This window comes from Caenorhabditis remanei, chromosome II, assembly GCF_010183535.1.
Source record: "Caenorhabditis remanei strain PX506 chromosome II, whole genome shotgun sequence".
Lineage (NCBI taxonomy): Eukaryota > Metazoa > Nematoda > Chromadorea > Rhabditida > Rhabditidae > Caenorhabditis > Caenorhabditis remanei.
The window spans coordinates 15,315,665-15,335,796 of NC_071329.1; the positions used below are offsets into that span (position 1 = coordinate 15,315,665).

Genomic DNA, 20,132 nt, shown 5'->3' on the forward strand with positions numbered 1-20,132 from the left:
ACAGGAAAATCACGTAAAAATGTACAAAAAATGAACAAAAGAATCAACGTGGAAACATTATAATACATAATAAGTGTTTAGCAGTTATTCATAAACAATGAAATCGTCAGCGTTCCTCGTAACTATCGTAATTCTACTGCTCGTCACCCCTGCAAATTCTTTTGGTTATTGTTGGGAAAAGTTATGCAATATCCTTTTCCACACGGTATTTGTAAAGAAAAATGTAAAGTTTTAATAGCAAATTTTCAAGTTTTGTATCCACAAGAAGCTGATTTGTTCGAAAGAGAGGAACAACTGCGTATGTGATCCGTCTTGAAACGTTTGGCAAAACCTGTTTCTGATTCTAAATATAATAAAACTTTTTATTCCACAACTAATTTTACAATTCAGAACTCAAGAAAAAAAGAAAACGTTCGAACAGGGTTTATAAAGTACTTTCAGTACTTCCAGAGGTCGGCGTGTGGTGGCAGCTGCTTGACACGGTCGGCGTACATGCGGGAGTGACCCTGAAGGAAAATAATTAGGTTTAGTCGAAAAATTGAGTAAATTCAGTGAAATTTTTAGCGTTTTCGACCTGGTTTTCAATTACAAACCTTCATCATCTCTGCCTTGTGGTATCCGGCGTTCTCCCAGCATCGAGCGAAGTAGGCGACTGCGGCGGTGGCGGTCCAGAGGCCTCTCTTGTCCCAGAAGGCCGTCTTAAGGAAGTACGTGGCGGTGAATGTGCCCATAGCTGGAATTTAATGAAATTTGAAGTTTTTTGGGTTTGAAAGTGAAGAAAAGCGAATAAAGTGCGTAAAATAATTGGCGGAACAGCAACATTTCTGTTAAAACATACTTGTTTACGATTTGATGGTTACTCGCTTTCTTTTTCATTGAGAAACGCTCCCCAACATTATTCTGGCGGCTAAAAGCACCAAATCGCTAGAAATCGATTTCTAGCAAATAAAACGATATAAATAACCCTTTTTCTTATGAACCTGTTTGTTTTTTCTTCAAATAAAGTCAATATGGTACAAGAAATCACTCTAAAATTACAAGGAACCGAAAGAAATAAAATCGACGACAATTAAACAACGAAGCTCCGTTGTTCCGCAAGGCGCGCCTTGTTTAACGGAAATGGGCGGCCGTTTGAATAGGGTTTTTTGTTCACAAACGACATTTTCAGAGGAAATTCAATCTTAAAATCGAACTTTAGACGCTTTCAATACAACATAAATAGATTTTAAATGTTATTTATCGATACAAACTTGGTAATCTGCGTCAGAGGGTTGAAGGAAGCGTTGGGTGCCTGAAAGTGAGGTTTTTGAGCTAAAAAATAATTTACCTGTTTTAATCATTCTTGTTCATTTATATTAGTGAAATTAATAGACGAATATTCACGATTTAAAGCAATCTCTTGTCCAGAAATTTTCAAATAATCACATAAAATACAAAGAGAATAAGTTAATATCACATGAATGAAGTCGAGTTGTTATTATTAATTAGTGTTCATAAATATATGTATCCATCCGGATCACCGCTTGAGAAGCCATCCTTCTTATAAATTGGCAAAAGAGTCATTAGAGGTGGGTCAGGCGAACTGTCATCGCTGTTGTGTTCATATAGAGTTTTCGATTGATCACAGACTGAAAACAAAGGAAATTATTGGAATTAATAGTATTACAAACCTGGAAGTAATGGGGCTCTTTGAGCATCTGGATTATTATGTCTGAAAGGATTTCGAAGAGAAGCGTAAATCCGTTTTATCCGAAGAACTCCGGTTCCGCGTTGATTTGTACCGGCCGTTTGTCGAGTAGAAGCAGCGCCTAAAACTACGAAATACAGACACAGAAAGTACGCCGAGAAACGTAACAGTTGGATTTGAAGCTGAATTGGGTAAAAGTGAAGTTTTCTGCGAGTTTCCTTGTGCCTTGCTTCTTTCAAGGGCTTGAGATTTCAAAGCCGATGCTCGAAGATTTGAAAGGCCTGAAAAGAGGTTATTATATTATTGGAATGCTGAGAAAACGCTGATTCCAAAAATATATTCAGTTTTTGTCCTCGAGGTTTGGTTTTCGAGAAAAACGAAGTCAAAATTCTGAAAATGTTGACTTATTATCTTATTGCTTCCTTTCTTGCCCAAATTGCACAAAAAGCGTCAAAAATTCACCATTTTCATATCAAATTGTGCAAAAACTCTCAAAAATGGCTTCAAATCGCATATTTTTCAACAATTTTCAGTTTTTGAATTTAATAGAGCGTCAAAGGTTTGCTTGACAACCCATTTTTCAGACTTTTGGATTTTCAAGCGCGTCAAAGGGACGCCAGATAATGTAATTTTGAGATAGACTTCAAGAAAACGCGCCGACGGCGCACCAGGACTTTCGAAAACGCGCCAGAAGCACGACAGATAACTCATTTATAACACACAAACAAACGCACTTGGCAAGAAATATGAGCGGGGAGCCTGAGATAATGATCTACGGGATTCTATAACTTCTGGGACTTGATAAGAATCACGAAATGACGTCGAAGGGGCCGCCCATTCTTCTTTTTCGAATGTCTGTTTTCTCTGTGACTTCTTCTGTTGTTGGTGAATGTTCTCGCCGGTTCTTTCCCGTTTTTTATCATTATTCCCTTGTCGATCCATGATGAACACCTAGAAAAGTGGAAAAAATGACAATAATTCCGGAAAAAAGAAGGAAACTTGTGAAAATGCATCGAGTTTATATGCAGAATGTGACGGAAGCTACGGACAAATTCATAGAAAACATTTTTGGCTTAATTTTTCTTGATTTTGGTCGGAACACACTCTAACCGGCCGGTTTTTAGATTTCAAAATGCTTCTCGAAATCTCGAAATCACCTTTTTCAGTTTGAAAATCGAAAATTTCAAGCTAAAACTTCAATTTTCGGTTTTGCTTTGGAAAATCGTTATTTTTCGGTTCCGGCGCTAAAAATGTTCAGAATTTTGGGCATTTGACGAATTTTTAATAAACGAAGTGGCTCTGTCGCGTATTCTAGACCCAACACTGTAATTTTTTAAACAGAATAATGAAAAATTAGCTTTTGGCATTGAAAATGCGACAAATCATCATTTTTGTTCAAATTTTGGTCTCTGTGTGGCGAACTTTGCGATAGATTTCGAGTTAGGTTGGTTTAAAACAAAGAAAATAGGTTAATTAGAATGAATATGTCAAGAAAAAAGAAAAAAGACAAATAAACTTGCGAGAAAATAACACAAAGAATCGGCGCTAAAATTAATTACAAAAGCCCGTAAATCGACACCGATGGCGCATTACCAAAATTTTTGCCGGGCTCTCGCCACGATTAAAATAAATTACGGTGGTTATTTGTTTTATTACTCAAAATTACTGTTTTTCACAAGGGAAGACTGTGGATACACGACTTTCAAATGATTTATAAATTTGTTTATAGGTACTTTCGACTACGGGGAATCCATTTCTGCCATCAAAACCGGCTAAATGTCTCTGCGAGCTGAGTTATGAACTCTCAAATTTTTCGAATTATTAAGCTTTGTCGCATGGAATTCCAAATACGCCAGAGGTTTACCTGTGCTCGTACGTTGGAAAAAGGAGAACATCTTTGCGTATGCTATTTGCTGATTTGGAATTCCAAGTGTTTCAGTTTTAACCAGCAACGTCTCCAAAGACTTCCCTTGTCAGATATAAAATTCAAGTTCAGTTCATTGTATGTTGTGATGAATTTTTTTTTGAACATATTTTGTATGCTTAGAAAACGCCGTCCATACACCTTCCCCAGCCATGTTTCTTGTCACCTCAATATATGCTAAACGTCTTTTCGTGCCCCAACAGTTGGGTTCAACTCATCCGTGTCTGCTTCTCTTCACATCAAATGCTATTCTCTCTCATGAGGTCAACTTGGACCATCGCACCTGTGCCTGGTGTTGCGTCATAAGAAAGTGTATCCGATTGCAAGAGTCGTTTATTGGTGTGAGTACCAGATACAGTATACAAGATGGAACAGAAGATGAGTCTACTAATGAGTAAATGAACAATCGAAGGGAGACATATAGAAGTTATTGAAGTAGTTAACATACGAGTTGTATTGGTCAACCGAAGGCAATTGCTGGTTGCAATTGGGAAGTGACTCCAGGTGTTGGAACTTCTCAGAGAGTAGAAGAGGAGTTCCAGCATCTTTGTTTTCCTTTTCCTTTTTCATCTCCAATTCTTTCTTTCCTCGCTCTCGATGGTCATTCCGTTGAGCCAAAACAACGCAAACGGTTTTCGAAAAATCAGGAAGGTTGGTTGGGCCAGTTTGAGAATCCTGTTGAAGAATATTTTCCAGGTATCTAATGTACATGATGGAGAGAAGGAGAGTCTTTTGCTTTGACAGATTTTCTTTTCCTTGCACATACGGGATCTTTCTGAAAAAAGTAGATTCAATCTTGAAATCTTACTGTTGAAAACTTACGACTGCAGCACGCGAAGAGCATATTTGATTTCATTGTTTAAAATTGCATCTTTCAACCTCCTTTTCTCTAGAGCTGCAGCAGATTTTTTTGATTTCGGCATTGGTTTCGAGAGTTGTGAGATAGTAGGAAGAGGACGGGAGGATAGGTGACACTGTAGTAGTAGTGGATAATGGATGGAAGGAGAAGGAGCATCGTTTGGGGGGGGGGGAGTGTCTAGAGAAAGGTAGCGCTGAGCGAATGGTAGTCGGGTGGGAAACATGAGTTGTCTGCGTGTGGGATGAGATATCCGGATGTCGTGAAAACTGACAAGAAAAGTTTTTGGAGACGTGGCTTTCAAACGACCTATAAATTTGGTTATAGGTATTTTCGACTACACGGAGTCCATTTCTGCCATCAAAACTGGCTAAATGTCTCTGCGAGCCGAGTTATGTGCTCTCAAACTTTTCGAATTGTTAAGCTTTTTCACGCGGAATTCCAAATACGCCAGAGGTTTACCTGTGTTTACGTTGGAAAAATGAGAAAATCTTTGCGTATGCTAATTGCCGATTTGGAATTCCACGTGCTTCAGTAGGGAGGAGTTGGGTAGCGACCCGGAAGTATGGATGCCCAACCACCGCATTCTGATCTGGCGATGTGTCTCGGATGGTCTCTGTCTCTACATCTGAAATAGAGCTTTGAAGAGCACACGCGCGGACCGGTTGGATGCCGACTTGATCTGGAGGGTGCAAACCTGAAAGGGAAAGTTGAAAGCCGTGAGGCTCCTGGCGGGACACTCCGTCATAGTCAGTGGTGTGCCAACACCCGACGACTATGACATAGTTGGAGGAATCCTGATCTGATAATAATCATTGTTGATATAAGGGAGGGGGATGGTAAATACCCAGGGTCCGAAACCATCAAAGCAGCTACTGACCAGCATGGTAGTGATGAACACATAAGGTTCCCTGAACTCGACCCATCTGCACAAACCCACTTTGTACAAATGAACCAAACTGATGAAGAGTTTAATGATATCTTACATCACAGATAAAAAAAGTTAAACTTCATTACATAAACCATCAGAAAAATCACGAGTTGATGATGAATAACAACAAGTCCCATTTGTCTCACCTCACACTCCATTCCATCACTGCAATGTAACAATCTTCCCATAGACATCCACAATCCTAGGAACTTCAAATCCACGCTGGAAGTTCACTGGACACTCAGAAATAATCTCGTCGAGTTTGTAGTTGGCTATCTCTCTGAACTCATTTCCAACAGTATCATATTTGTCTCCAAACTGTTCTTGTAAAGGCAGTTCAAGGAATATCTCCACATAGTGTTCATGGATTTTGGTGCAGGAGCACTGGATTCCGAAAGGAGTTGAGCTAGAACCATCGAGTTGAATTCCAAATCGAAACTCCGCCCACTGCGCCTTCAAACTCTTCAGCAACCTGTCCGCTCTCTGCATCTTCCCAGCGATATCCTCTTCAAACCCGGCCCCTTGCGTCCTCATCCCAATTTCCTTATTTTCCTGAATCCTTTCCAATGCTCTAATTGTACAATCCATTCTGTCCCTTCTCAACTTGCAATCCACGTGTCCTTCCACCATTCGAATAGCCGTATTCATCATATCAAAAGCGTTCTTGACTGCTGCATCTTTTATAATCCATTTCCATGAGTTCTCGAATTTCAAAATACACTTTCCATGTCTACAGTAATCCCGATGGATTCTAGAATTCAACTCATTTGTGCTCAAAGACAGTGTCTCATAGTTTTCCTCTTTCTCGATGTCTTCACAAGATCTTCCAAACTTGTAATGATAGAGATCTTGTAAACATGTAGTGCAGAGTGTGTCGAGTGAGGGCTGAAATAAAAAAAAGTTGGAAAATTCATGAGAATTTCCTGAAAATTACCGATTCCATAGTCCAAATTTTTTCGAAAATCTCGAGAAACTTGTCGATGGGCACTGCTTCGTATGGTGTTTGGTAGGTGACTGAAAGGAAATGGACATCCGGATGAGAAGGCTCACAGAGAGACAAACATTTTGGACATTTGGACACTAGGACAGACAAACAGACGTCCGGATTCACAGAGACACGGAACGACATCCGGACATATTGGAGACACAGACAGATAACCATAACTCACCGTTCACAAAGCACAATGGGCACTCCACTCTGCCTGGTGTCGCAATTATTTTGTTGGCAGGAATCTGAAAATTTTCAAAATACTTTCGAAACTTTCCGAAAATCTCAAAGTTTTCAAACTACCGTAACTCGATCAGTTGTGTGTCAAAATCCATAAAACTTTCATTTTTAGACTCAGCTTGTTTCTAGCTTTCAGAAAAGTATAATCCTGCCTATATTCTGAAAATTTTTAATTTCGGGGTTAGAGACGCAGAGTGTCTGGTTTCTCTGCGCTCTAACCTCCAGACGAAAACCATGAGTAAAGTCTTGTGGAGTAGAAAGGGGGTACTGTGATTTTCGTGGTGGGACCCAAAATGTTCGAAAATTTTGAATTTTTCAAAAGTATGGCGTGATGTGATCCTGTTTGTCCGCATGTTCACAACGCTCATGTTTTCTTTTCACGCAATTTTTTTTTCAGACGACCTTACCCAATTCTCCACGTGGCCTCACCCCAGCTTTCCCTTAAAAAATTCCAATCAATATTCGAAATTCACTCCCATATCCACCATCCATTCATCTCTTTGATTCAAACTGACGAAATCTGATCGTGGCATCTTCTGTATAGATTCAATAGATCCATCGAAAATTATTGAATAACGAACATAAATCAGTGAAATAGAGAAGAGATGGATAAAGGAATCCTACAACAACGTTACTATCATGGTCTACTGCCAAGAGAAGATATTCGGGTGAGGCTTTAATCGCAATCGCGCTCTACCGAAACCGAAGAAAAGTGTGTGCGAAGTTGAGAGACTCAGAGAAAAAAAAAACATTTTTCAAAGGGATTTCGGCGGAGCGCGGTTGTAAGAATCGTGCCGTGTTAATAAAAATATTTTCCAGGAGATGTTGCATAAACCAGGAGAGTATCTGGTGAGAACTTCGGAGCCACTCGCTGGAAAACCAAGACAATTTATCCTATCGGCAGTTGGAAATGGACAGAATACAGTAAGATTTTCTAGGATTTCAACAATATTTGGCCGTTTTCAGTTAAAAAGTTGTTCAACTTTGAGAGGGTGTCACGGCAAAATTGATTCTCCTACAAAGTAAAATTTTTAATGGGTCATACAGAACAAAAGTAGAGCTTCATTTTTGTAGTTAGCAACTTTTTTGTACGGACACTCCATTGAGAGTTATGGTCATTTTAAGACGATACACACTATTTTGCACTGAAATGGGACGATTTGAGGGATAAATTACTTTGTCGATACGCAACTTGCTAGGGAGTGTCCGTACAAAAAAGTTGTCAATTACAAAAATGAAGCTCTGTCTTTTTTCTGTATGATCTATTAAAAATTTTCCTGATGGGACAATCAGTGAGACCATGACACCCTCTCAAAATTGAAAATTTTCATCTGAAAACGGCCAAAGTTGATAAACTTTTGAGTGGTACTGTATTCCACTACAACCCTATAAATTTCTAGCCAAACCACTTTGTCATCCGCGAAACGAACAAAAAGGTGTTCGTCGATCAGCTCGGATTCAATTCTATCGTCGAGTTGATCAATCACTACGCCTTATCGAAAGAGCCAATTTTCACAAAAGATAAACAAGTGAAAGTTGTCATCAAGACCCCTGTTGAACGTCAGAAATGGGAGCTCTCTCATGAAGACGTCGAGTTGACAAAGAAACTGGGAGAGGGAGCGTTTGGAGAGGTGTGGAAGGGAAAGTTGTTGAAAGTGACTGATGGAAATGGGCAGCCGGTGCCGGTGGCTGTGAAGACGGCGAAACTGGAAGCGATGAATAAGGAGCAGATCAAGGAGATTATGAGAGAGGCCAGGTTGATGAGAACTTTGGATGTGAGTGTGGACATTCGGATAGACAGACCTACATTTTTGTAGTTGACAATTTTGCAATGCGAGTCCTTCTTAGAGAGATGAGAGACAGTACTGTGCAATTAGATATACAGTTTGGCCTTTTTTAGTTGAAAATGCCCAACTTTAAGAGAAGAAAAAGATATTCTGAACTAGTGCTATCATAAGACAGAATACAAATAAAAATCTCTTTTTGTCGTTCTTCTTTTTTCTTCCCCAGATTTTGAAAATTTGGGGAAGAAAAAGAGATTCTGAATCAAACGTTGTGGATTCTGGAGGAGTACTATTATTCAAGAGAGAATACATCAAAAATCTATTTTTTTAGTCTTTTTTCTCTTCTCTGGATTGTAAGAATCCGGAGAAGAAAAAAGGTTTTTCGGATTTCTAAATATTTGAGGAAGAAGAAGAGATTCTGAATCAGAAGTTGAGGATTCTGAATAAGTCCTATCATGTAAGACAGCATACATCAAAAATCTCTTCTTCTCGTTCTTCAATTTTCTTCCCCAGATTTTGAAAATTTGGGGAAGAAAAAAGGGTTTTCGGATTTCACTGATTGTTCCACAAAGTAAATTATGTGTAAACCATACATAACACAGGCGCAGCTTCATTTTTGAAGTACTTTTTTGTACGAGCACTCCTTAGAGAGTTACATATCGAGAAAGTAATTTCTCCCTCAAAGCTTCCAGTGCAAAATAGTGCGATTTTTGAGCTGTCCCCTTAAAATGAGATCATTTTTTAATATTTCCAGCACATCAACGTCGTCAAATTCTACGGAGTCGCCGCCGGCGCCGAGCCTCTCTACGTCATCATGGAGTTGGCTGATGGTGGAGCTCTCGATTCGGCTCTCGCGAAACAACACTTTCCAATGATCCGAAAATACGAGATGATTCTACAGGCGGCTTGCGGACTCGCCTACATTCATGACAAGGTTCTGATGCATCGTGACGTGGCGGCTCGTAATTGTTTGCTTGGTGGTGGGCAGGTAAGCTTTTAGCACGGCACAGTTCCTACAACTGCGCTCTACCGAAGTGCAATTGTTCTCTTTTTCTCTGAGTCTCTCAATTTCGCACACAAATTTCTTCAGTTTCGGTAGAGCGCGGTTGCAAGAAGCGTGCCGTGCTAATAATCAAATAACGTTTGTACAGGTCAAAATCGCGGATTTCGGACTGACTCGTGAAGGAACCGAGTACAAAATGAATCTGAAAAAGAAGGTTCCGATTCGTTGGTTGCCAGTGGAGACGATTCTCAGCGGACTCTATGTCCCACAAACCGACGTCTTCGCATTTGGAATTATGGCTTGGGAAATTACAGAAGACGGAAAGGAACCGTATCCGGGAATGAAGGTTCTCGAGGTGGCACTTCAGGTTCCGAAGGGTTATCGAATGAAGTTTAGCACCGAGGTGGCTCCAGAGTTTTCGAATTTCATTTTGGTTTGTTCCCCCCTGGTTACTGTAGTTCTAGTATCAAACTGACCAAATTTCAGACGAATTGCTGGAACGAGAAGTGGGAAGATCGTACTTCCATGAAGGATACTGTCAAATGGATGAAAGGATTCGTTAAGGCGCATGGAGGAGACCCAGGACCGACTGGAGTCATGGAGAAGATTGGAAAAAAGTTGAAGAGAAACTCGAGAGAGAAACAGAATCGTACTTCGACAATGAGCAGTTCGGGTGCTGTGTCGAGTCCGAATGTGAGCACGGCAACCGCCAAGATATAGACATTGATACTTTTTTCGCACAATAGTGGGTGTCTGGAGAATTTATTGTATTCAATCCAACACTGTAGAGTTACGATTATGACCATGAATGAATGTTTTTCATACATTTTTGATTTTTTTTTTCAAATTTCACATCATTTCAGACTATTCTAAGAACTTTCTTCATTTGAGCATATGCTAAAAATTGCTTTAAATGCTACTATTATAAATTCACGACACAGCGCCGCATGGCTTTAAAGGCGCATCTAATTTATTAGAAATTTCGCGGAATGGTCTCGTAGTTGAAAAAGATCAAATACCGAATTTTCGAGCTTTGCAGGTCTAAAAATTAATGCAAATAATGTTTTTCAACTACGAGACCATTCCGCGAAATTTCTAATAAATTAGATGTGCCTTTAAAGACATGCGGCGCAGTGTCGTGAATTTATAATATTACCCTTCTCTTTTCCTTCGTGGAAGAGTTTTTCCACGCGACCGTGTAGTCCTCTCGGACAAGATTTCTATTCAATTTCTCGTTTTCTCATTTTTACCAACAAATTTTTGTGTTATTTTCAATTTATATCGCAAAAAAAACTACGAACATTTGTGGCCCACACTCCCAGGGGGCATCGTGCTCATAGGGGACATTCACTCAGAGGGGTCACTAAATCTTGGGGGACATTTCAATGAAACTCTTCTTAGTGGTCATTTCTCATATGTTCATGTTGGACATTGGCCCTCATTCTCAGAGGGCTCATCGAACTGCTCAGAGGGGGCATCAATATTCTTAGAAGGGGAATCAGTTTTCTCAGAAGTGGCCTCAGAAAAATTGCTATAAAAATTGAACGAGGCTAGTTTTCGATAATTAGCACTCCCGACACTCAAGGGAACACCGGCAACAAAGATGTGATAACTCCAATCTTGACACCTATGGAAACAGAATCCAGAGATAAGAATGTGAATTCCAGCACCCTCTGAAATAATTCCAGCACCCTCTGAAATCAAGGACGAGAAGCAACCTCAGGAAGGATTTTATATCAATTCCATAACTTTATTCAATTTCTTAAAGATTGTGATTTTCTACAAAAGTTTTGAAGACTTTTGAAATTATTTAGTAAGTTATATTAACTGTTGTCGTCTAACAGAAATGAAGTATTGGATTTTTGGTCAGTTAGTGAGGTGAAAAGTTGGAGCCGGAAAAATCTTTATTAAATTTTCTTAAAATTAAATCTTAATTAAGAAATCTAAATGCTTTGGAAATAAAGAACAGAAAAGTCAAAACAGCAACTGCAAAAAAAATTGGGTAACAAATGGACAATGATCAAGGCCAAACAAAGAGCTGAAAATATTCAAAACGGTCGAAAACAATCGTTCCAGTTGTTCCATCTTTTCTTTTGAAATCGTAACCACCTTCAATGGAATGTTTGAGAGAAGGAGTATCTTTGAAGAACCTCCTACATTCTTTTGGAACCAGTACGTGACGTATTCCTTTCAACACTGCAGCTCTATCAATTGTGATTCTATTTTGAGTCGCAAGTCCCAGGTACTTCATTCGTTTATTAGATCCAGCTATCCAATGTTTGATAAATCTGTTCAGGATCTTTTCATCAATAACTCGGGCACTTCTTATATTGATCTCTTTGCTGTTCATTACTAATAAATCGTCTAAAGTAACATCTGTCCATCTGCTCAATATAATTTCATCGAAATTCTGCATGAAAACTTCATGAATGCACTCTGTGCCTTCATTTTTATTTTCAAACGTAGGTAATCCAAGATATACTTCTTTTTCGGGCCGTAAAGTTTTAAAAATATCTCGAATTTGAACATCAGTGTAGGTTTCAGATAACACCAGTTGCGAAAAACACTTGATTGTTTTTTTGAAAGACAACAAATTGGGAAGCAGTCTGTCGAATATAACAGCCTCAACTCCACAGCATTCATATACTCCGAGTATATGATTCAACCAATCTTCAAATCTATAACTGGGCTTGTTGTGTATAAACTTCTCCTTTTGTTGCAGAAACACATTGGCTTTTATATTCCAAGGAGAAAGATTATCCAGTTGAACTTGATAGTTTTCAAAAGAACATATGAGTTCTTTATGAGAAGGAAGGACGATACATATTGAAACGGCTTGTCTCACATAAATATTGATTTCCAAACATTTCAGTTTTGTCGAGGTTACCAGAGATTGGCTTCTTTTCGATACCAGAGAAATAGCAAATCTGGAAGCATCTATAGTTTACAACACATAAAAGAAACATAATTTTTATAATTCATACTTTTTCTGTAGGAATCAGTATTTAACATTTCGAGACGTGTCTATGAGAGAAGTTGTTTGAAGTAAGTTATACAGCAGACAAAGTGAAATATGTTGATTTATGAAAAAAAAAACTCACTTATCAATTTCGTCCATGCATTGAACAATATATTTCAGACAATCGTTTGGGAGACAGAGAAGAGGGAATGAACGAACACCGTTACTCATAGCAACAAAAGATGTAAATGAATGGCAGTTGGTAAATAAGGAGAACCTTTGCTCAATCGATAGATTTCGCAGAGACAGGAATAGTCGAATCCACCTGCGTACACACGGCCTCCTGAAGAGGCCCTTACTGTGCGCAGTGCATTGAAGTACTGTGCGCAGTGCATTGAGAGGGCCTCTGCTGGAGGGCGTGCGTACCGTCTTTCTGGTGAAATGAAATGAAATATTTATTGATTGAAGGACCAAAGGCCGCTTATACATATCAAGGTAAAAATATATATATACAAAGTAAAAATACGAAACATTAAAAGTTAAAATTGTTGAGAATCAGAAAATTGTCAAAGTTATATGATGCAATATGGGTCGGGTTCTAATTCTCCTAAAGTCATTAGTTAAAGGAGACAATGAAGCGAGTGTGAATCAAATGAATTATTTGATACCGGGTTAGTGTGTGGGTTTTCAGGAAAACATTTTCACGTCAAAAACTGATTCCACGTGTATTTTTACAGTTCTTTTCAAAATAATAAAAGAAATATCATGCGACCGCTATTTTCAGGTGACCTCCTCCTTTTCGGTAAAAAACTCGTGAAGCTACTAGTAAAAATTGATAAAAATTGGCTGAAATAGTAAATAAAACATGCTGAACAAGTACATGTATAAAATTTTTGAATTAGTAGTTTAGTTCTCGAGATTTTCGCCCAAAAACGAAAATTGGAGAATTTGTGCAAAAAAAAAATTTTCTTCAAAATTACTGGTCTAAAAATTTGTATCGCAAAAAAAGAAAAACTACGAAAATTTGTTGGAAAAAGTGAAAAAAACAAGGAATTGAACAGAAGACTTGTCCGAGAGGACTACACGGCCGCACTGAAAACTCTTCCACGAAGGCTCATTTTGAGTCAGGAGAACGGGAATTGTAGCGTTTAGAGCGATTTTTAGCATATGCTCCAATGATGAAAGATGCTCAGAATTTTCTGAAGTATCGTAATCTAAAAAAAATTCCTCACCTGATATCCCCAATCGCTCAACTTGTCTCTCCTCTTCTGATTGAAATCAAAATACAGCGGACATCCTTGAATATCACTGATCATTATACCAGTTCTTTTCTTCCTTTCTCCTTTCAACAATTTTTGATAACAATTTGAAATGTCTTGCTCGTACCCCAACTCCTTCAATTCTTCATAAATTCTGACGCATTCACATTTGGAATTTCTAAGAGTCTCATCTGGATTCGGACCTTCACCGTTTCGCCAATTTTCTACTTGTTTCTCAATGTTCTCAATCAGATTTTTGTTGATTTCAGCCTTGATTTTAGCACGAAACCATCCACACTTGCCACGTGGCATTCCTAGTGCCTGATTCTCCAGCAATCCACAATTATAGTAAATTCGTGCTCTCCTTAGTTCACAATTAATGAATCCTGGCGTTTTCTCCATCCAATTCTCAAAAAGTGCATAAATCACATCAGCCGTCGTCTTTTTTATATTATGTTGAGGTGCTGAAAGTGCCATTATTCGAGAGAAATGATGTCCGTGATGGTGAGTTTGCAGGCAGTCTTCACACAATGCTCTCGTCTGGATTTCCACATAATTCGAACAAAATTCATTGAAATTCCACGAGTAATCCATGTCACGAGTACAATCATGACATATTCGGAGACTGGTGAGCTCGGTTTCCGATGAGCAACCGGAGCAGAGGGACGTGTTGAGTCCCTAAAATAGATTAACGTATTCTGCTCAAAAAAAGTCAATTTTCATGTTTTTTTTTCAGTTGTAAAACTAAAAAATCTACTATTTTTCTTTTTTTGTACCCTATATCTCATTCCCAAGCAATCGAATATAATCGAATTTTTGTTTTCTATGTAGATCAAACTTAGGTCTTCATTTTCGTAGTAGACAACGTTTTGATAGCTCCGCCCACTTATTAGATATGCGCCTTTAAACTTGCTAGCTTCTCTGCGCGTCCCCTCACCAGTAGTAGGCTATCTTTAAAGGCGCATATCTCAAAAGTGGGCAAAGTTATAAAAAAGTTGTCAACTGCAAAAATGAAGGCCTAGGTATGGTCTAAACAACCACGTAACAATAAAATTTCTACAGTAACCCAGAAAGCCGTGACGGGATCTCAAAATTAGTCTCAAGCCGATCTCAACCGATCCCGATCTCGTTTCGAAAAATTCAAAAAAAATTGAATTTTGAATTTTGGCGTCAATTACCCGGACCTTGACAGAAATGATTTTTCCAAAACTTAAAGATTTTAAATTCCAAGAAAAACTCACACTTCCTCTCCACAATCCTTTCATATTCTCCCACGCCTTATTCTGATAATCTTCAATAATTGGAAGTGCGAAATAGTTGATAGTCTTAGTCTTAAATGAATTCTCCTGGTGACATATCGGACATGATTTATCACTTCTATCTGTCACGCAGATTTCACATATTGAATGACCACAACTTCCGATACATGGACGGCGGGTCTCGCAGTCTGTAAAGAGGTTACATCTATAGTACTGCGGAAAATTACCAACTTTGACAGTGTATTCCGGTGTCACCTAATTGTCCGACAAATTTCATTTTAAATTGGTTGAACAGAGCAAAAATAGGAAATCATTTTTGTAGTTAACCATTTTTTTGTAGGGACACTATCTTGAAAGTTACAGGTTGTCAAAGTGAAAAGCTCCGAAATTTTGCAAATCAGGCAAAATGTTTTTGGCAATCTGTAACTTTCAAGGTAGTGTTCCTACTGAAAATTGGTAAACTATAAAAATGATGTGCTATTTTTGCTCTGTCCAACGCAGACAAAATACAATTTGTCGGACAATCAGATGACACCGAAATATATTGTCAAAGTTGGTCATTTTCCACTAAAAACAGCCAAAGTTGATAGCTTTTCGAGCGGTACTGTATAAAAAAAGTTCTTTACTTACCATATGGAATAGCCTTATTTTCTTGTTCAACTGTGGCACGAGTACAGCTGTGACAATAGAGAAATGTTATGTACACCATATTTTAGAAAGAGAAGAAAAAAGGAAAAAGGAAGAAACTCTCTTATCAGAAATGTGTTATCAGAGGTGTTAGAATAAAATGTAAACAAAACGGAAAACGATTTTGCCAAAAATCCCATACACACAATTTCAACACTTTTTGGTTTTGGAAATCTAGTGGATCGGATTGGAGGATTTGATTTTTAAGCCTATTAGCTCAGCACAGTTCTTACAACTGCGCTCCACCGAGATGCCCTTGAAAATGTCTATTTTTCTCGGAGTCTCTCAATTTCGCACACTGTTTTCCTTTAGTTTCAGTAGAGCGCGGTTGTAAGACAAATAAGGTTTTTAGATCAGTATAAAACGTTCGAAAGTCACCAATGCGTCTTTAAAAACGTCTTATAGTGTTTTGTGGCGCTAGATTACTCTAAATACAGTAACCGTCAGTATTGAAGATTCTATATTCAAAATCAGTGGGATATTTCCAAATACTAGACCTCGCATTCAGAATTACTGTCGAAAAACCGAATTTGCCTGAATTCAGGGTCAGAAAAAGATGTCTAGAACATTCTGACGGCGGTTCTAAAATTTGGAATTTTTTATTATTTTCTTCTCTTTTTTCCCATTCTGTGTATTTATGTGTTTATAAGCTCGACACAGTTCTTGCAACTGCGCTCCACCGAAATCCTATTGAAAAATGTCTCTTTTTCTCTAAGTCTCTCAATTTCGCACACAATTTTCATCGGTTTCAGTAGAGCGCCGTTGTAAGAAGCGTGCCGTGCTGATATGTCTGTGCGAGTGTTTGTCCAGATATCCCATACCTCAACGTCCCTCCTCCTTTTCCTTATACCAATTGACCAACCAATCTTCTCTTCTCCTCCCTATCTCCCTATCCAATCTCCGACAAAAATGAGTTGATCGTTTTGTTGGAGTCTCCCTCCCCTCCGGGGAATCCCCATCCTCCGACAATTGAATAATCTTGATTAAATTTGAAACGGTTCTTTTGTGGCCTCAATAGGAAGCCTTCTCTGAATGAAAGAAAAAAACGTTCAGAGGTGTGAGCTTCTTTTCGGAGATTTTATCGCCGTGGTGATGAGGATCGGGGACTAGAGTGGAGTATAAGGAAGACGGGGAATTTGGAAACTGTTCAAGAAATCAATTAACCATAGTTTAGTTTCAAGAAGGGCATACTTGTTAAGGCCCACCCTGGTCCGGGGGAGCCCCGAGGCCGGGCTTCAAAAAAAGGACTAATTTTGTCCAATTTTTTGTCATTTTTTCAATTTTTTCATCCAAAACGTGATAATTTATGATGACTTTTCAGAATTTTTTGAAATTCTGAATGATAGTCGAAAACTTGCCTTTTTAGCGAACAAATTGTAAAAATGACAAAAAAAATTGGAATTTTTACTTTTGGAGCTAATTACAAGGCCAAGGCAAGTATGGAAAACTGTGTTCCTGATTGAAATTTTTATTAAACTTTTGAAAAGAAAGCAACAAGATAAAATAATTTAAGCTCGTTAAATATCAAATTCTATAAATAGAAAGTCATCAATGTTGTAACCGGGATTTAAAAATTAACTTGGCTTCTGTTCCACCGTCTAGAATCTAGAAAAAGTCCCCACTGTAACTGTCATTGATATTCAAAGCCGCGTACATCATTGACATTTCTTGGTAGATTGCCTGAAAATATTAGAATTTTTTGGATTTTGAAATTTTAGTTTTGAAACCTTACCGAGATTGGAGCAAGTAGGGATGTGATGTCAGCTAACCGGCCAGCTTTTTCGAAGTCTAGGAGATTTTTTGTCTGAAAAAAAACTTCATGTTTTAAAAACGACAAATCTCACCTGATGATACTCATTGAGAGCCTTCGCAACTCCTAGATACTGCTCTCCAGCTATCACTTTAGCGGTCGAATTGTTATTCAGTGGACTAACTTTCCATACACAGATTGCTTTAAGAGCTGCAAACTCAACAGGATCCAATTTAAGACGTCGAAATTCTGGGGTGATCCCAGTCAGTAGTCTTCTGATGAATTTTGTCAAAACACTAAAAAAAAGAGCTTTTTGATTTTTAATGATTTTTAAAGAGGAAACTACTCACGCTTCATTATCGCTCTCCGAAAGTGGACATTCAGTGGATATATAAGCTAGATTTATCCACAGACTGACGAATGAGCAATGTCGGAAGAGAATCTCGAGGTCGGGATTCTGGAGAAGATCGGCACCAGGAGAGAGGGAACAGAGGTCAAAGGCGACTTCATCCGTTTGAAGTTTTATAGCAGGGAGTTGGTTGAGAGGGTTCTGGAAATGAGAATTGGGATCTATAAATAAATACAGTACCGCTCAAAAAGTTATCAACTTTGGCTGTTTTCAGTGGAAAATAAAATCGCCCTATTTCTTCTCCATACAATCTCATTAACTGGTGGTCTGGCCCAATTGCTCATTATCTACGCCTCCTCGCTTCCTATATTATTTATCTTCTACCATACCTTCATTCTTCTTCCTATCTGTTAAATCTTCTATAATTATCTTACAGTTTACATTCTTCTTAGCCCCTTCACCTCTATTCATGTATTTCTCCGGTTATCTCCCTTTTACTGGTGTAGCATAAGTGGCATGTTCCCTCCTACAATAAATAAATACAAATACAAATACAAATGACCACCTTTGACAGTGTATTTCGGTGTTACCTGATTGCCCGATAAACTCAATTTTGTATGGGGTGGACAGAGCAAAAATAGTTCATCGTTTTTGAAGTTGACCATTTTTTTGTAGGAACACTATCAGAGCTGTGCGGAAGTAAAGTTTTAGAAAAAGGAAGCAGGAAAAAGGAAGAAGGAATTTAATTTTTGAAAAAGGAAACTGGAAGTTAATTTTAAAAAATGGCAAATTTGAAGACATTTTTTCTAACCATCACTGAAAACCAATCTTGGCTATGTTTTTAAACAAAATTCCATCAAAAACCACTAAAATTCAGCCGAAATCGCTTCGAAAATTCGAAAATTTTTATAAACTTTTTACACAGAAGTCGGAATTTCCGTCTTCAACGGAAGACGAAAACCGGAAGTCGAAAGTCGAAGGAAAGAATTCCGCACAGCTCTGGACACTATCTTGAAAGTTATGGGTAATCAAAGTGAAAAGCTTCAAAATTTCGTTGATACGCACTGAAATTAGACGGTTTCAGGGAGAAATTACTTGAAAATAACCTGTAACTTTCAAGGTAGTTAACCTACAAAAAACAACTAAAAAAAGATGTGCTATTTATTTTTGCTCTGTCCAACCCATACAAAATAAAATTCGTCGGACAATCTGGTGATACCGAAATAGACTGTCAAAGTTGGTCACTTTCCACTGAATACTATCAACATATAATTTTGAGAGGGTAATGTAGAAAGATCCCATAGGCTTCTCCAACTTTTTTTTTAGAAAACTCACCTGCATCAATGCTATCACACGCTATTAGAGCTTATTCTTATTCTGTACTCCCAAACCACCTTTCCCCGCATTACCACATTGCTCAATTCTTATTGCCTTCTTTTATTCCCCTCATACCGGTCATTATTTTTTTTTTGTTGCCCCACTTCTCTCACTTTAACTCACCCTTTGAATGGTCTCGTGAGGGACTCATTCTCAGCCTCCCGCCCCATATATTGATAATTTGTTATAAGAATAAAATACAAATACAACATATAATTTTGAGAGGGTCATGTAGAAAGATCCCATAGGCTTCTCCAACTTTTTTTTTAGAAAACTCACCTGCATCAATGCTACCAACGATCCTCTCAATTTCACCAGCGAAATTTTGCTATGCTCCACATAAAAACTCAGTAACTCTTGGGGATTTGTGGCCAAGTGCTTTCCAAACACCTCCGAGTCAGACTCGGGAGATTCTTTAATCATAAAAATGTATAGAAAAGAAGATTTTCAAGAAAAGAACTTACGACGAGCTTCTGGAGCAATCACCATTGTTCGAACAGTTAATATTTCAAATGCCTTTCCAAGCTGAGAGAATGAAGACGTTCCCGAATATGTACAAGCCAACCCTTATATACGATTTTCCGATAGTTGACCTAGACAGGATACGGGCGGAGCGGAGGATATATAGATTCAAAAAGAGAACAAGAAAATGAGACATATTTTCTCGCAACAAAGACGCCGACGGAAATGGGACGGGGGTTATTAGATGATCTATGGAATAGTGAGGAATCCTCAGGGATGAGAAAATAATTTGAGTGGGTGTTTCAAAATTCTAATAATTGGAATATATACAAAACAGTTCAGATTTTTTGGATTACTTAATTATAGTTGAGCTATGGTACAAGTATCGCACGTTTCAAACAACCACTCGAACAATTTGCCCAGTCCTGGTGAGAATGGAGTCTCAAATAAAGGAACGTATGGGAGAAGATTTAATTTTTTAAACCATACTGGATTTAATAGATGTCTTATCTATCCACGTATAACGAGTTGAGTTGCTACACAGTAAGCACGTACATAGATGCCTAACATGTTCCACATGTTTATGTACTTTGACTACTGGAACAGTAGATACCGTA

General features: G+C 38.3%; 8 protein-coding genes across 8 annotated transcripts; 1 reads left to right on the forward strand and 7 right to left on the reverse strand.

The window, feature by feature from the left end:
* Positions 1 to 437: 437 nt before the first annotated feature.
* Positions 438 to 731, reverse strand: GCK72_007129 (uncharacterized protein; the record flags this gene model as incomplete). Its single annotated transcript, XM_003099882.2, has 2 exons — positions 438 to 506; positions 594 to 731. 2 exons carry the CDS (start codon positions 729 to 731, stop codon positions 438 to 440), a joined length of 207 nt encoding a protein of 68 aa, XP_003099930.2.
* A 1,014-nt stretch (positions 732 to 1,745) lies between these two features.
* GCK72_007130 (uncharacterized protein) lies at positions 1,746 to 2,629 on the reverse strand (the record flags this gene model as incomplete). The annotated part of the gene is made up of 3 exons (XM_053725998.1): positions 1,746 to 1,808; positions 1,856 to 1,968; positions 2,422 to 2,629. The coding sequence occupies 3 exons, from the start codon at positions 2,627 to 2,629 to the stop codon at positions 1,746 to 1,748; spliced, it is 384 nt and encodes a 127-aa protein (XP_053590192.1).
* Positions 2,630 to 3,998: 1,369 nt separating this feature from the next.
* On the reverse strand, positions 3,999 to 4,534 carry GCK72_007131 (uncharacterized protein; the record flags this gene model as incomplete). Its single annotated transcript, XM_003099862.2, has 2 exons — positions 3,999 to 4,386; positions 4,434 to 4,534. The coding sequence occupies 2 exons, from the start codon at positions 4,532 to 4,534 to the stop codon at positions 3,999 to 4,001; spliced, it is 489 nt and encodes a 162-aa protein (XP_003099910.2).
* Positions 4,535 to 5,560: 1,026 nt separating this feature from the next.
* On the reverse strand, positions 5,561 to 6,341 carry GCK72_007132 (uncharacterized protein; the record flags this gene model as incomplete). Its single annotated transcript, XM_053725999.1, has 2 exons — positions 5,561 to 6,283; positions 6,333 to 6,341. The coding sequence occupies 2 exons, from the start codon at positions 6,339 to 6,341 to the stop codon at positions 5,561 to 5,563; spliced, it is 732 nt and encodes a 243-aa protein (XP_053590193.1).
* Positions 6,342 to 7,231: 890 nt separating this feature from the next.
* GCK72_007133 (uncharacterized protein) lies at positions 7,232 to 10,133 on the forward strand (the record flags this gene model as incomplete). The annotated part of the gene is made up of 6 exons (XM_003099886.2): positions 7,232 to 7,294; positions 7,446 to 7,550; positions 8,027 to 8,401; positions 9,165 to 9,398; positions 9,562 to 9,846; positions 9,900 to 10,133. The coding sequence occupies 6 exons, from the start codon at positions 7,232 to 7,234 to the stop codon at positions 10,131 to 10,133; spliced, it is 1,296 nt and encodes a 431-aa protein (XP_003099934.1).
* GCK72_007134 (uncharacterized protein) lies at positions 9,896 to 10,219 on the reverse strand (the record flags this gene model as incomplete). Its single annotated transcript, XM_053726000.1, has 1 exon — positions 9,896 to 10,219. The coding sequence occupies one exon, from the start codon at positions 10,217 to 10,219 to the stop codon at positions 9,896 to 9,898; it is 324 nt and encodes a 107-aa protein (XP_053590194.1).
* A 1,214-nt stretch (positions 10,220 to 11,433) lies between these two features.
* GCK72_007135 (uncharacterized protein) lies at positions 11,434 to 15,599 on the reverse strand (the record flags this gene model as incomplete). Its single annotated transcript, XM_053726001.1, has 4 exons — positions 11,434 to 11,823; positions 13,605 to 14,309; positions 14,873 to 15,078; positions 15,521 to 15,599. 4 exons carry the CDS (start codon positions 15,597 to 15,599, stop codon positions 11,434 to 11,436), a joined length of 1,380 nt encoding a protein of 459 aa, XP_053590195.1.
* A 1,583-nt stretch (positions 15,600 to 17,182) lies between these two features.
* On the reverse strand, positions 17,183 to 19,542 carry GCK72_007136 (uncharacterized protein; the record flags this gene model as incomplete). Its single annotated transcript, XM_053726002.1, has 5 exons — positions 17,183 to 17,257; positions 17,422 to 17,623; positions 17,678 to 17,877; positions 19,333 to 19,466; positions 19,518 to 19,542. The coding sequence occupies 5 exons, from the start codon at positions 19,540 to 19,542 to the stop codon at positions 17,183 to 17,185; spliced, it is 636 nt and encodes a 211-aa protein (XP_053590196.1).
* Positions 19,543 to 20,132: the final 590 nt, after the last annotated feature.